Raw genomic sequence first — 17,063 nt, 5'->3', positions numbered from 1 at the left:
TGGCCTGCATTGAACAGAGCTACAGCGCGTGAGCTTAGAATTATAAGGGCTGTTATATCTCTGTCTAGGGTAGTTCAGAGATATTGAGCGTCAAAGTTTTTACATTCCATTACGTTTTGTGAGATGGAACCTTTGTGTTTGATTAATTACTAACTAAAAAATGTCAACATTTTAAAAATAACACCACACAGGCATTAATAAACACCTAATGGATCAGATTATGTAAAAAACTCAATTTTGACAAAAATGGAGATAGAACCTTATAATCTAATGTCACAAGCGTTTGATTTTGAACCCCTGAGTGATTTATATGATGTGGAGGTTGTTATGATCATGCTAAATGAGGCAAAGAATCACAGGGTGACATCACTTTGAGTGCAGCTGTAGAATTTCATCAATTCACACTAACGTTGTGTAACAATAAAGAGTTTGTAGGTTGCTTACGGTAACCAGAAGCTACATATTCATAGTAATTTGGGGACAGTATATATATATATATACAGTTTCATACCAACCTCATTTAGGCTTATAAATGATATCTCTCACATGTTTTGTAATGAGAGATGTTTAGGTCATCTTTAGCACAGAATTATTTGCTATTGTTCGAGATTTCTTTACAACCGTTCACCTGGGTGTGGCTGATGCAACCATGTTCAGTGTTCTGGGCAGCTCTGATATTGCCTAATCCAAGTACTTCTGTTGTAGAGACAACGAAACATCTGAGTGCACTGAATTTGTGTACCAAAACTCCCTACATTTCATACTACAGGCTACATTACATTTCATACTATAGGCTACATCACAGTGGCTTTCCTGTAAGGGTCTGGTCAGGAGAAATGCCAAAAAAAAGCACCGGCATATTTTGTGTACGTCTAAATCACATTTTACAGTAAGGAACAAGCCATCCAACCCTTTCATGACTAGCAGGCAGGCAGCTCCCTATTCAAGACAGACTGGCTTCCTCAGCCAACGGGGACTCAGAGTCAAGGTGGCCAGGAGCGCATCCTTCTCCAATCAGGTCCCTCGGTCGATTGCTTGGCAACCAACAGCCGAGGGAGGGGAGCGGATCGACACTGTAAAAATAGCCCCCTCAATAGCTCGGCGTCTGAAAAAAATTGATGCCGCAGAAGCTATAAAATAGCCTCCCAGCTCGGGAACAGGTATCATGCGTGTATCTCAATTGTCTTCCATCGTTGACAGATAACCTTTTGTTGCATACAATGCTAACCTACTGTATGAGGGCAAATGAATGCCTAAAACTGGGTTATACAGTAGGTTAGTCTACTGTATACCCTATATTAAGGCATTAAATTATACATTGCCATTATAACAATTATTTATTAGGTTACTTGCCAAACCCCAAGGAACAATTTGAGTATAGTGCCATGGTACCTTCATACCTTGACTAAAAGCCTCACCTTGACTATTGAAGTTGTGACATAATTCACAGTTACACAACACACAGAAATATATCAAGCGGTGATATTAGATTAGGAGACTCAATCTCTCTCATCTACGTATGTATCTAAGTATCATCACTGCCGCATATGATCCTCTTAGAGGTGGACTGCTTCAAACCGGTCATTACCGTAACACAACGTAAGTGCGAGTTAAAACGAGATGAGATGGAACACTAATCGGACATCAAGCTAGAATAGCATCTGATACCTATTTTTATAACGTGTCCCCATTCCACTTTTCCTTTTTTTCATGCATCAATGTACTACAATGACCTACATTACATATAATAATTCTCTGTGTGTATCAAAGGCAATTAAAAACGTGTAGTGATTCTGAACAGTAAAACCTTAAAAGGCTATATTATCAGGGGCTGTCTTATCCACTAGAGTAGACGTATCTCTCTAGGGGAGGCTGGCCGTTGCCTGGGCAACCCTCACAAATGGCAACTGACGTCAAGAAAGAAGGTAGGGGAGAGAAAATACCAGGGAGAGCCACAGAGCTGCTATGCATAATGGATCATTGAAAAAAGCCCCCTTGAAGAGTGCTAAAGTGACTTAAAATATGCGCGCCTCCCCGGCTCACCACCACCACCACCACCACCACCACCTCCTCTCTCTCTCTCTCTCTCTGCCACTCTCTCTCTCTGCCACTCTCTCTCTCTCTCTCTGCCACTCTCTCTCTCTCTCTCTCTCTCTCTCCATCCATGAACAGATGTTGACAGATCCAGAGCTCCACGCCACCTAACATGCTAGCACGCCCCGACTGACCCATTTGAAACCACCCCCCCTTTAAGGCACCACTGCTGCTCCTCAGCAATAGTCACCTGACTGACGACCAACTGTCAGTGTTGTAAAGGGGGAAAAAACGTTATCGTTTGTATGATTTGGTTATGGCTTATTTTGAGATGACTGCATGGTTTCGACTTCTCAAATGTGTCCCTTGTTGATATGTAGAGTAGACACGCGCGTTGGTGATATGTAGACCGGTGCTTATCTATCATAGATACTGTAGGCATCATGATAGGTCGTCGTGTAATTTTGGGAAATGTGGGACTAAAATGTGGGACTATCACTAAAAGGCAAGACTACAGGTAGACAAGGTTGGTTTAAAAGCAAGGCTAGAAAGAAGGCCCTTACTCTGTTGCACATTGATTTAACTCCAGATCAGAATACACATGTAGTAGGGAAACTGAAACAATCAAGTTAACTGTACAAGGAATTAAAAAGTTCAACCATAGCTGCTACCACAGACATACTAAAGAACCCTCGTGACCCAAACAGGGGGGATCCATCCATCGATCAACATCTGATCAGACAGGATCTTGATTCATCTATTACTGTCTTAATAACAGGCGGACATGCGGGCGTGTTAAAGGTTCTTGTCTTATCTCTGAGCTATTGTTAGCCCATAAGAGACTGTCGCGGTGTCACGGTGGCGGCTTGCTGAAGTGTCTTCATCTTTCCTGTGATAAGGCCTCTCGTGCGGTGTCAGAGCCACACTATCAACAAGCACGACACTGATAGTGCAGACCATGGGACCTGATGGGAAGGGCCTGCCCAAGTGGTGGCCTTACCATGGTAAACAACCAACCACACTCTGGAAAGTTGCTATGGTACTAGAAATGGTAAATAGACTGACTTATATAGCGCCTTATTCCAAAGCGCTTTACAACGGCCTCTCATTCACCCATTCACACACACATTCACACACCGATGGCGGCCAAGCTACCATGCAAGGCGCCGGCCCGCTCACTGGGAGAAATTTGGGGTTCAGTGTCTTGCCCTAAGGACACTTCGACATGTGGCCAGCCGGGGCTCGAACCGCCGATCTGCCGACCTTGCGATCATTAGGCTCTAGCAGCTCTACCTCCTCCTCTTTATTGAAGAACCTGTGAGAGCAGTCTTGAAAGATAGGCGACTGTCTTGAGGAGTAGAAGTCACTTCCTAAACTGCATAACATGAGTTTTTTTGGCCCCGGTTTAAGGAAGAGGGGAAGAGGAAATGCGCTCTGTGAAGAAGTGAGAGTGTGACAGTCCCGGGGAATCCCAGCGACTTGCTTAGATCAGGGATGCAAATGAACCATGAGCCATGAGCCATGAAACATGAGCTGACTTGTAGTAGTACGTTTCCTATAAAAGTGACTCAGGACAAAATCATGTTTCTCTCCAAAATGTCCAAACCCTTTTTTGGAGATGTGGGGGAAAAAAACAGCAGCTGGTTGAGAATGTTTATACCAAACATCTCAAGCTATATTCACTGTTCTTTTTTTCTTCATTCATTTCGCCCAAGATATTGCAAATGAACTCCCCCCCCCCCCCCCCCCCCCATATCTCTAACAGAATATTCACTCTACCTCTATAAAAAATGTGTGCCTCACTCAGTCCCCCCACACACAGTTGAAACACTGGTGACACCAGATTATGAATTAATTACCAACAAACAAGCCTGCAATTAATTGGATTTGACATTTTGGTGCACCCCAGGTTCAGGACACAAGATAAGACCCTCCGAGCAAAGCATGACCTCATACTTGTGTGTGACAGAGAAACACACCCCACCTTGCTTGAAGCCACAGACCCACAGCTGAGCAGCCTGACTTGCCTACTGCATATAGTACATCTGTAGTACACATCTGCACTAAAACAACAGTATATAAATATACATATACAGACAAATATACAGTAGCAGTTTTTACCTTTCTTCTCAGTGGTGTAGATGTGAGGGAGAGGAGGTGAGGCTCTGTCCACATAGGTCCTTAAGTGCATGGAGGACCAGGGGCAGTCAGACAGTGCTGGGGTGGTTCCTCTGCTTCCTCTGGGCTCAGCGTAGATGTTGCAAGGAGGAGCGGTAATGTAGAGTGGGCTGCATGAGGCAGAGGGCTGGGTGAGTGTGTGTGTGTGTGTGTGTGTGTGTGTGTGTGTGTGTGTGTGGAGGGAGGGAGGAGGGGGGGGGGGGGGAGAGGGAGTAGTATTTCTCTTTAAAGGGACAGAACTTTATTTCTGAAACATACTGTACGTATCTTGTAAGACATGGTCATCATCAGGCTATGGTATGCGAGATGCTTGATGATGCTGTTAGACCTGTTAGAAGCTTAATGACAGGGTGTATGACAGTACAGTTCAATTCTTACTTGCTTTCTCCTCTCCCCTTCAAAACCACTAGTCCCAGTAGTCCCACTAGACCCAGTAGTAGCACAGGAACTCAGTGGTAAATGGTAAATAGACAGACTTATATAGCACCTTTATCCAAAGCTCTTTACAACGGCCTCTCATTCACCCATGCACACACACATTCACTCACCAATGGCGGCAAGCTACCATGCACGGCGCCGGCCGGCCCGCTCACTGGGAGCAATTTGGGGTTCAATGTCTTGTCCAAGGACACTTCGATGTAGCCAGCCGGGGCTCGAACCGCCGATCTGCCGACCTTGCGATCATTAGACAGCCGGCTCTACCTCCTGAGACACAGCCTCTACCTCCTGAGACACAGCCTCTACCTCCTGAGACACTGCCTCTACCTCCTGAGACACAGCCTCTACCTCCTGAGACACAGCCTCTACCTCCCGAGACACAGCCTCTACCTCCTGAGACACAGCCTCTACCTCCTGAGACACAGCCTCTACCTCCTGAGACACAGCCTCTACCTCCACCAGCCTCTACCTCCTGAGACACAGCCTCTACCTCCTGAGACACAGCCTCTACCTCCTGAGACACAGCCTCTACCTCCTGAGACACAGCCTCTACCTCCTGAGACACAGCCTCTACCTACTGAGACACAGCCTCTACCTCCTGAGACACAGCCTCTACCTCCTGAGACACAACCTCTACCTCCTGAGACACAGCCTCTACCTCCTGAGACACAGCCTCTACCTCCTGAGACACAGCCTCTACCTCCTGAGACACAGCATTTACCTCCTGAGACACAGCCTCTACCTCCTGAGACACAGCCTCTACCTCCTGAGACACAGCCTCTACCTCCTGAGACACAGCCTCTACCTCCTGAGACACAGCCTCTACCTCCTGAGACACAGCATTTACCTCCTGAGACACAACCTCTACCTCCTGAGACACAGCCTCTACCTCCTGAGACACAGCCTCTACCTCCTGAGACACAGCCTCTACCTACTGAGACACAGCCTCTACCTCCTGAGACACAGCCTCTACCTCCTGAGACACAACCTCTACCTCCTGAGACACAGCCTCTACCTCCTGAGACACAGCCTCTACCTCCTGAGACACAGCTTCTACCTCCTGAGACACAACCTCTACCTCCTGAGACACAGCATTTACCTCCTGGGCCACAGCCTCTACCTCCTGAGACACAGCTTCTACCTCCTGAGACACAACCTCTACCTTCTGAGACACAGCATTTACCTCCTGGGCCACAGCCACCCCTAAAAAGCTTAACACGTTTAAAAGGGAACAAGTCTTTCATTTAAGTGTGAGTATTCACAATCTACAATAAAAAAATTATTGTACAGTTTTTCTCTCTTTTTTTCAGTTCTAATCCTATGGCATTAACTGAAGTAGATTTCCTAGATAGGGCTTACTGTAAGCTTGACCCGAGTGATAGCATTTGCAGTTGCTGTCTTGGTGTTGCGCTTGGCCTCACAGTAACGGGTGAACAGGAGGTTCAGTAGGGGGCTAAGCATGCACCCTTGAGGGACACCAGTTCTGACAGGATCACAACTTGCGAGTGACGTATTAGTCTCTATAGGTGATGGATAAGTAGCTGTTGAAGTTAGGAGGTACAATAGGTCTAATTGAGACATTATGATTTAATTAACTTGTGTTTATTAAAATGTCTAACATAGTTATAGTTGTACAGTAGATCGTAGGTCTTGCATAATCTTGCAGGCAGGGGCCAGACAGTGTGTCTGTATTACACAGCTATTAAGTCTGACATACATGATTAGATAGATAGACAACCTGCTGCTGAACAAGTCAAAGACCCAGGAAATCATCGTAGACTTCAGGAGGAAAAAGTCCGAGATCCAGCCCCTGCTCATCGACGGAGAGAGCGTGGAGAGAGTCTCAACCCTCCGATTCCTGGGGATGCACATGCGGGATGACCTGACCTGGAAGGACAACACAAAAGCCACCATCAAGAAGGCACAACAGCGGCTATACATCCTGAGAGTCCTCAGGAAGGAACACAGCAAGCAGGAGATACTGGTGACCTTCTACCGCGGCGCAGTGGAGAGCATCCTCACCTACGGCATCTGCAACTGGTTCTCCAGCTGCACAACCGCGGAGAGAACTGCGCTACAGAGAGTCGTGAGATCGGCCCAGAAGATCACCGGCGCCCCCCTCCCCTCTCTGGAAGAGCTGTACAACACACGCTGTCTCAGGAAGGCCTCAAAGATCTCCAGGGACCCAACCCACCCTGGGTACGAACACTATACCCGGCTGCCCTCGAAAAGGCGGTTCAGGACCATGGCCGCAAGGACAAACAGACTGAAGAACAGCTTCTACCACAGGGCCGTCCAGGCCCTGAACACAGCAAAGACCTAGGTTCTGGGCCCTGGACAGTCTGGACGGATTGATGGCAGCTGCTGGACTGAAAAAATCAGGTGTAGTGCTGAGGCACAAATATGTACATTTCAAGCCTGCAAACTGCGTCACTTTAAATAAATGTGCAATAACACTATTGTGCAATATTACAACCCTAGTCGTCTATCTGTACAGTATAGTATAGTGGATAGTGTACATAGCCTTTATTTATGTAAACCAGCTCCTTCCCTTCTTGTGTTTTTTTTTAAAGTTTTTTTTTTTTCCTTTCCTAACACCAGGGGAGCCACCCCTCCTAAATTTCGTTGTTTGGTACCTGTACTGTAGCAATGACAATAAAGACCATTCATTCATTCATTCATTCATAGAGAGAGAGAGAGAGAGAGAGAGAGAGAGAGAGAGAGAGAGATAGGTAGGTAGAGAGAGAGAGAGAGATAGATAGAGAGATAGGTAGGTAGAGAGAGAGAGAGATAGATAGATAGATAGGTAGGTAGAGAGAGAGAAAGAGAGAGAGATAGATAGATAGACAGAGAGAGAGAGAGAGAGATAGATAGATAGGTAGAGAGAGAGAGAGAAAGAGAGAGAGATAGAGATAGATAGATAGATAGATAGATAGATAGATAGATAGGTATATTGATAGATAGATATATAGATAGATAGATCTTTATTTAGTCAGGACAGTGCACATTAATGAACAGTCACTTATACAAAGTATGGTGTATTAGGTATTGTATAGACACAATATTTCATCTTAACAGACAACAGTTGACAGTCCATAAGCCTCCCACTTGTGGAAATATCATGCTTTCAGCACAACCACCTGACTTACCTTTTCATTTAACCTGTCATTTTGAAATGTTAAAAACTCTGTGTGTGTAATTAAATTGTGATCAGATTCTATGCAATCAATCGTGTTTCAATATGATTATTTATTTTTAATATACCATACCATACATGAAAAGCATGGCTTTGGTTCAACCTTTTGGATCAGCCCTCCTCTCATCTCTGCAGCACACTGCTACTACTGCTTCCTCTCACACTAACTTGAACGGTGACGTCACGGACAGAGGGGCGGGCTTATCAAACGCCGTTGTCCATTCTGAATGGCTAGGCCTAACCCCAAAAGTTTGAATGGCGCCGCCAAGTTAGGTTGCATTGTACCGATGGGTGTTCTTTTGTTGTGATTAAACGTTTAGCAGCGGAGTGATTCTATTCTACTATCTAACTAAAGTTACATTTCTACTTCTTCTCCCGTTATCTGAGAGGATGAGTGGAGGAGTGTACGGAGGCGGTGAGTAGAGGGTTTCTGAGGTCAAAGACAAATGAATGAACTCGCCACGTTGTTCCGTTGTAGTAGCGCCCGATGCTAACTATGCTAACTATGCTACCGCTACATCTATCCGTTGTAGTAGCACTCGATGCTAACCATGCTACCTATGCTAACTATGCTACCTATGCTAACTATGCTACCGCTACATCCATCCGTTGTAGTAGCACTCGATGCTAACCATGCTACCTATGCTACCGCTACATCCATCCGTTGTAGGAGCGCTCGATGCTAACTATGCTAACTATGCTAACCGCTACATCCATCCTCTGTGCGGCTCTCTAGATAATGTTGTTTAGTTGTCTCCCTCAAACAGGCCCCAAACCCTCAACATATTTAAATCTAAGCTTTAAAAAACCTTCAGCAGTTATGATTAAACACTATTAAACACTATTGTCTTGAATTTGAATTTTTATCTATTTACTTTCCCGTTCACTTTTTATATCTGCTTTCATTCATTGTCGTTTTTATTGTCTTACTATGTCTATGCTCCTCTTGCTGTATTTTTAAATACTGTATTTATGTAAAGCACTTTGATCTGCCCTGTTGTATGACAGGTGCTAAACTAATACATTTGTCTTGTCTAGTTGTGCGTTAAACGAATGGTGAAGACAACAGTTCCCCTTTTGTATATCTGTGAATAATACAACAACATTATATTATAATAATACAACATTATGTTATAATAATACAACATATCTGTAATAATAATACAACATATCTGTAATAATAATACAACATATCTGTAATAATAATACAACATATCTGTAATAATAATACAACATTATGTTATAATAATACAACATATCTGTAATAATAATACAACATATCTGTAATAATAATACAACATTATGTTATAATAATACAACATATCTGTAATAATAATACAACATTATGTTATAATAATACAACATATCTGTAATAATAATACAACATATCTGTAATAATAATACAACATATCTGTAATAATAATACAACATATCTGTAATAATAATACAACATATCTGTAATAATAATACAACATTATGTTATAATAATACAACATATCTGTAATAATAATACAACATTATGTTATAATAATACAACATATCTGTAATAATAATACAACATTATGTTATAATAATACAACATATCTGTAATAATAATACAACATTATGTTATAATAATACAACATATCTGTAATAATAATACAACATATCTGTAATAATAATACAACATTATGTTATAATAATACAACATATCTGTAATAATAATACAACATATCTGTAATAATAATACAACATTATGTTATAATAATACAACATTATATTCTAATAATACAATAGTATGTTATAATAATACAACATTATATTCTAATAATACAACATTATGTTATAATAATACAACATTATATTATAATAATACAACATTATGTTATAATAATACAACATTATATTATAATAATACAACATTCTGTTATAATAATACAACATTATGTTATAATAATACAACATTCTATTATAATAATACAACATTATATTATAATAATACAACATTCTATTATAATAATACAACATTATGTTATAATAATACAACATTCTATTATAATAATACAACATTATGTTATAATAATACAACATTCTGTTATAATAATACAACATTATGTTATAATAATACAACATTCTATAATAATAATACCACATTATGTTATAATAATAATACCACATTATGTTATAATAATACAACATTATATTATAATAATACAACATTAACTAGCTAATCAGCAGACAGCAGCTTGGCCAACGCTGACTAATACTAGCTACTGGTACTCGCATCTTATATAGATAATGAATGGCTTGCTTAAACCGCTCTTCTGCAGATTATGGTCTACGTTTGTCAATTCGCTCTGGAAATCTGATCGGCACTCCTGGAATGCCTCTTATCCAATCAAATCTCTTGGTCCCTTTATGAAGTTGAACGCAGTGGGCTCTCCGGCGATCTCAGAGTGAATTTACGAACGCAGCCACATATGAGACATCACCTGTAGTGTCCAAACTCAGCCTGGGAAGACCGAAGAAAACTATCCAAACCTTACTGTCTTATTATGAAGCTGCTTTGCATCCAGCGGGATAGTTTCCCGTTAAGTCAATGTTCATGTAAATACTTAGGTTAACTAGTCAGTGAAGTAGATCAGTCAGATAAGATGCAGGCATGAGTTAGTCAGCCCTTTGAATTCATTCATTCATTCATTCATTCATTGCTCCAAGCTCGAAACAAATCAACTTAGAGTAGCTATCTATTGTTGTGTTCTGTATTAATGTGTTATTATAATTCTTTCTGCAGATGAGGTTGGGGCCTTGGTGTTCGACATAGGCTCCTACTCTGTGAGAGCCGGCTATGCTGGGGAAGATTGTCCCAAGGTGGGTGTAACAGTCTGGTGTCCTGATTTAACTACGCATCCTCCTACTGCCTGCTCACTTCCTGTTGGAGGGTACGTCAAAGTCAGGGAATTAGGACTGAGACACCCAGGAGACTGAGCAGGAATTTAGTTTAGTCCGTTCTTGTGCACTTTAATCATACTTCCATTTGCACGACGTTATCTTTTGAAATACATTCTCTACTGTAAAACAGGCGAAGCAAGTATGCGAGTGTGTGTCTGTCACTGCTTATGCAGCGTAATGCTCAGGGGTGGCTGTGGCGCAGGAGGTAGAGTCACCGTCTAATGATCACAAGGTTGGCAGATCAGCGGTTCGAACCCTGGCTGGCCACATGTCGAAGTGCCCTTGGGCAAGACACTGAACTTTTTCAAAATTGCTCCCAGTGTGCGGGTGAATGAGAGGCCGTTGTAAAGCGCTTTGGAGAATCTTTGGAGCAGCAAAAAAGGCGCTATATAAGTGCAGTCTATTTACCATTTACCATAATGCAAACAAAGTAGTCTTCAGGAAAATGGGAAACGGTGTGCAGAAATGAATGTCAACCTTTTGGGAGATTAAAAAATTAACCAAATTCACCTCTGCTGCACATTGTGAGTGTGTTCTCCAGGGCTGTGACTCTCTAATAGGGCTTTCACACCAGCAAAGAACCGTGCCGGTTCGCGTTCAAGTTCGGAAACCTCTGAACCTTGGTGCTGTCTGGCGAACGAGCCCGCATTCATACCAGTGTAACCTGAACCATCCGCGTCATCAACGCTGGGTGATGAAGGGGCGGGATAAACAAAACAATTCACAACTAGATGGCAGCTACTTCACTGGAAAAGAGGATAATATCTTCCACTACTACAGTATCTGAAATAAACACAATTTTCTGTGAAACAAAACAAAAGACACTTTCTATATGCGTTCTTTTACTAATCAGCTGCTCCATTACTGGAATAGAAATGGCTTACGAAATTCGCGTTCGCGCATGTCCGCTCGCGTGTGCGTGTGTGTGTTTGCTGAGCATGTGAGGAAGATAGAGAGAATAATGACACTTTTGATATTGTTTTTGATCACTAATGATTAGATTTAGATTAGATTACATTTTGTCTACTTCCTCCTTGCTGGTCTCTGCAGCCTAGAATAGGACACACCCACTGACGACGTGACTGTTCTACGTTTTGGTTCGCGCTTGAGAACCACTATTTTTTGGTGCCCGCTGCGAACCAACTTTTCAGGTTCCGAACCAATTGAGCTTCGGTCTGAACGCGCCGGCCGGTTCCAGACTTGCTTCGCGAACGCGAACCGGCACGGTTCTTTGCCGGTGTGAAAGCCCTATGAGTTAGCCCAGTGTTTTAGAAGTGACAGTAACGTTCTCCACACAATCCTCTGTGGATCAGTTAGTAGAGCATGTTACTGAAAAATGTATGTGTGCACTCACTGCAATGAAAGTCACTTTGGATAAGATTAGATCTAGATTATTCAACTGTATTGTCATCGCAGAGTACAAGTACTATACAACGAAATGCAGTTTAGCCTCCAACCAGAAGTGCAAATAGTGATATAAGGGCATGACATAAATAGAACATACAGTATGTGCAGAGGTAGTATTGTAAACATCAGTATAGTTTAGAGGTATAGGTATATACAGTTATGAGCTATATACAGTTATGAGCTATATACAGTTATGAGCTATGTACAGTTATGAGCTATGTACAGTGAGGTAGTTTATGTACAGTTATGAGCTATGTACAGTGAGGTAGTTTATGTACAGTTATGAGCTATGTACAGTGAGGTAGTTTATGTACAGTTATGAGCTATGTACAGTGAGGTAGTTTATGTACAGTTATGTACAGTGAGGTAGTTTATGTACAGTGAGGTAGTTTATGTACAGTTATGAGCTATGTACAGTGAGGTAGTTTATGTACAGTTATGAGCTATGTACAGTGAGGTAGTTTATGTACAGTTATGTACAGTGAGGTAGTTTATGTACAGTTATGAGCTATGTACAGTGAGGTAGTTTATGTACAGTTATGAGCTATGTACAGTGAGGTCGTTTATGTACAGTTATGAGCTATGTACAGTGAGGTAGTTTATGTACAGTTATGAGCTATGTACAGTTATGAGCTATGTACAGTGAGGTAGTTTATGTACAGTGAGGTAGTTTATGTACAGTTATGAGCTATGTACAGTGAGGTAGTTTATGTACAGTTATGAGCTATGTACAGTGAGGTAGTTTATGTACAGTTATGAGCTATGTACAGTGAGGTAGTTTATGTACAGTTATGAGCTATGTACAGTGAGGTAGTTTATGTACAGTTATGAGCTATGTACAGTGAGGTAGTTTATTTACAGTTATGAGCTATGTACAGTGAGGTAGTTTATGTACAGTTATGAGCTATGTACAGTGAGGTAGTTTATGTACAGTTATGAGCTATGTACAGTGAGGTAGTTTATGTACAGTTATGTACAGTGAGGTAGTTTATGTACAGTTATGAGCTATGTACAGTGAGGTAGTTTATGTACAGTTATGAGCTATGTACAGTGAGGTAGTTTATGTACAGTTATGTACAGTGAGGTAGTTTATGTACAGTTATGAGCTATGTACAGTGAGGTAGTTTATGTACAGTTATGAGCTATGTACAGTGAGGTAGTTTATGTACAGTTATGTACAGTGAGGTAGTTTATGTACAGTTATGAGCTATGTACAGTGAGGTAGTTTATGTACAGTTATGTACAGTGAGGTAGTTTATGTACAGTTATGAGCTATGTACAGTGAGGTAGTTTATGTACAGTTATGAGCTATGTACAGTGAGGTAGTTTATGTACAGTTATGAGCTATGTACAGTGAGGTAGTTTATGTACAGTTATGAGCTATGTACAGTGAGGTAGTTTATGTACAGTTATGTACAGTGAGGTAGTTTATGTACAGTTATGAGCTATGTACAGTGAGGTAGTTTATGTACAGTTATGAGCTATGTGCAGTGAGGTAGTTTATGTACAGTTATGAGCTATGTACAGTGAGGTAGTTTATGTACAGTTATGAGCTATGTACAGTGAGGTAGTTTATGTACAGTTATGAGCTATGTACAGTGAGGTAGTTTATGTACAGTTATGAGCTATGTACAGTGAGGTAGTTTATGTACAGTATCTAAATGACACCTAACTCTTCCTCCGGGTCGTCTGCAGGCCGACTTCCCCACGGTGATCGGCGTGACCCTGGACAGGGAGGACGGCAGCACGCCCATGGAGACGGACACGGGGGACAAGGTCAAGCAGGGCACCACCTACTACATCGACACCAACCAGCTCAGGGTGGCCCGCGAGAACATGGAGGTCATGTCACCGCTCAAAAACGGCATGAGTGAGTCTCCTCTCTGTCCCCCACCCACCCCCCATGGACATTGTGTCACAGTTGTGTGTTGTGAGCATTCTGCTCAGATGAAATCAAGATTCTCAAAACGTGGGTGCTTGGTAGATCAGTTGCTAGCCTTGGGGGGGGGGGGGTGGGTTTGGAGCAGGTAGGGGGGTAATATGATGGTGTTATAGTGGGAATACTTTGACCAGTCGTTTATGAATTAATTTATTTTTCATACACAATCTTGATGTTTTTTTATTCTGAGTGGGGCAGTCCCACTCATATTTTTCATTTTAATAGACAGATATAGTGAAGACAGACAGGAAAGTAAGGAGAAGAAGGGAGGGAGGGCATGTCAGCAGGGCACGGGCCGGATTCGAACCCATGCCGACATGGGCATGTGTGTGCTTCATACACTTGACACTGTTTTGAGAGAGGCTATTTGTCAGCTGCTCTGTGGTAAGAGTGGTCCGCTTTTCACTGATTTAGATAATCTGCTCATTAACATTGATTTATCTGGGGACTTTGAAATGCTAACTAGTGGAGGAGGTTATAAATGATGATGGTTTGGTCGTTGGTCAGACACCCTTGTGGATTAGTGAAGTGTGCTGCTCTAGAACTGTCCATGGTGCTGACATGTTGTTGAAGAAATTGAAGAAGTTATTTTTTCTTAGTGGGGCAGTCCCACTCATATTTTTCATTTTATTAGACAGATACAGTGAAGACAGACAGGAAAGTAAGGAGAAGAAGGGCGAGAGGGCATGTCAGCAGGGCATGGGCCGGATTCGAACCCATGCCGACATGGGTATATGTGTGCACTGTAGACCGCGGTGCTAGACCCCTGGACCACCCCAGGCCACATTGTTGAAGAAACTCAGTAAAAGTACCAGGTTATTCTCTGTTATAAAAGGATAATTGAATAAACACGATGATGGCCTTGTTGGTTTATGTCTGTTAGGGCCGTGGGTGTTCAGTGTTTCCTCTATATGCATTTATTGGTGGCGGGCCGCCACGAATGAATTTGCTCCGCCACCAAATGATTCAGACAGTCCACTTTGATTCAGGCTGCGCAGAAAGGCAGCGAGTTATTATGACCGGAGAACTGAAAAAAAGCATGTGTCCCTGAACGCTCCGCCAATCACTGTGAGTAAACTGACTCTGAGAATGTCCTCACGTCACATTTTACCGTAATACCCTATATGTTGGTTGAAGTGCAACATCTCAGCTTTCAGGGACAGTTGGATTTTTTTCGATAGCACAAACCGTTTAGAAATTACGGTAATTACAATGTCGGGTGCGGATTTGTGCCGGTGGCGGTACATTCGGCGCAGAAGTGGTATCTATACCAGATAAATAATAACCATTTGCTTACGTAATTTTTCGTTTGTTTACATAGTCTGAAACTACAGATGGTAAGCTTTCAAATGATGCGTCATACATTGAAATCGAAAAAAAAATCAGGACGACACGAGTATTTGAATGTTTGTTTGTATCATGTTTTGCTCAAGGATGGTGACTGCTAAACGCTGCTAGCCTAACGTTTCGTTCTAAAACGAAAGTATTGTAACGTCCCCACTTGGACAGTGGTTGAAATAATGACAGATAGCTTCTCTCATGTAATCTGTGCGTTTAATTGTAAACTATCTCATACACAACTTTCTTAGTTCACCCGAGCTCTCTCTCCCAACGGTTTCAATTACACACCCAGCATCACAGGGGTGCATTGGCACACAACACAGTAACAGTGCGAACATGAACTCAAACATTAATGAACAGGGTTGTTCTATCTAATTTATTATGTTTGTGTTATGCTAATAAATGTAGATCCACACAGGTATACAAACTGAGATCCGTTTACTGTCAAGTGCCATTCATTCTGACAACACACACACACAGTCGTAAAGCTCTAACAGAACGTGACGTCGTAAAGTGCAACAAAGTGCTGCAATGACATACTGTCGTACATAACAATATTGGTATTTGATCACCTTCTATATAAAATCACCTGCTCGGCTTTAATGACTTAACCGCTATTTAAGAAATTATATTTGTTTTCGCGTGCACGCGTTTTATGCGCGTGCACACGAAAGACGACCACCCCGCCACTAATGTGAAAAATCCTGGAGGAAACACTGGTGTTGGTGGTGTTTGATTGTATTTAGCATATTTCTTTATTGTCTACTTACGCATTTTCATTGCATTGCTATTTTAACCACACGTTAATGTATATGTAGTGTCCAAGTTTATTGTTACGTCCCATTACACAAGTATAAGAGAGTAACATTCTTAGGCTTCAGGTCCTTTATGTTGTAGCGACAAGAGAGATAGAGTGGAGGTAGTTATAAAAGACATGTACAGTATATCTCAAAAGTGAGTACACCCTTTAGATTTTTGCAAATATTCTGTCATATCCTTTCAGGGGATAACACTATCTTAATGGAACTTTGACAGCCGTGTACTGAGTAATTTTCAAAGGACAATAAATCTATACTGTTATTCAAGCAGCACACTGACTACTTTAAGTTATATCAACGTTTCATTAAGATAGTGTTATCCCCTGAAAGTATATGACAGAATATTTGCAAAAATCTAAAGGGTGTACTCACTTTTGAGATATACGGTATATGTGTCTTATACATTCTGGACTGAGTGAGGTGACACACCTGTGTTCTAGGTGAAGTAAGTGAACTTAATGTAACTTAATCTCTTGTGTTGTTGGCTGTTGCTGTGGTTGTGTTAGGCATTGTTAGGCATTGAGTCCTGCTTGTTAGTTTCAGCAGAAACCATCGCCTCTGAATCCTGATTGCCCTAAATTTGCATTTTGGGGGGGTTCTTGTGTTGTTTGGGAGGGTATTATTGACTGTAAACAAAAGATACACTGGACCTTCTGCATATCTAAGATCTGAATAAGAAGCCGACAAGCCGTGCTTGTGGACGTGTCTGCCGGTGGGCGGATCATTCAGAGCCGTCGGTAGGGAGGAAGTAGTGCGTATATGATGACCTGACTGATGTCAA

The 17,063-nt window shown here is 41.9% G+C and overlaps 1 protein-coding gene across 2 annotated transcripts in view; it reads left to right on the top strand.

Annotated features, from left to right (window-relative positions):
- The first annotated feature begins 8,120 nt into the window (after positions 1 to 8,120).
- Positions 8,121 to 17,063, top strand: part of actl6a (actin-like 6A) — a 20,958-nt gene continuing 12,015 nt past the window's right edge. For both annotated transcript variants that reach the window (XM_080550559.1, XM_080550558.1), the window contains exons 1-3: positions 8,121 to 8,261; positions 10,620 to 10,696; positions 13,880 to 14,054. In XM_080550559.1, the coding sequence (XP_080406685.1) occupies positions 8,237 to 8,261; positions 10,620 to 10,696; positions 13,880 to 14,054 (277 nt within the window). In that variant the 5' untranslated portion in view covers positions 8,121 to 8,236. The remainder of the gene's footprint in view (positions 8,262 to 10,619; positions 10,697 to 13,879; positions 14,055 to 17,063) is intronic.

The sequence above is a fragment of the Nansenia antarctica genome (genome assembly GCF_963989245.1).
Source record: "Nansenia antarctica genome assembly, chromosome: 1".
Taxonomy (NCBI): domain Eukaryota; kingdom Metazoa; phylum Chordata; class Actinopteri; order Argentiniformes; family Microstomatidae; genus Nansenia; species Nansenia antarctica.
The sequence above is the reverse complement of the archived record's forward strand: the minus strand, read 5'-3'. Positions and strand labels throughout refer to the sequence as shown.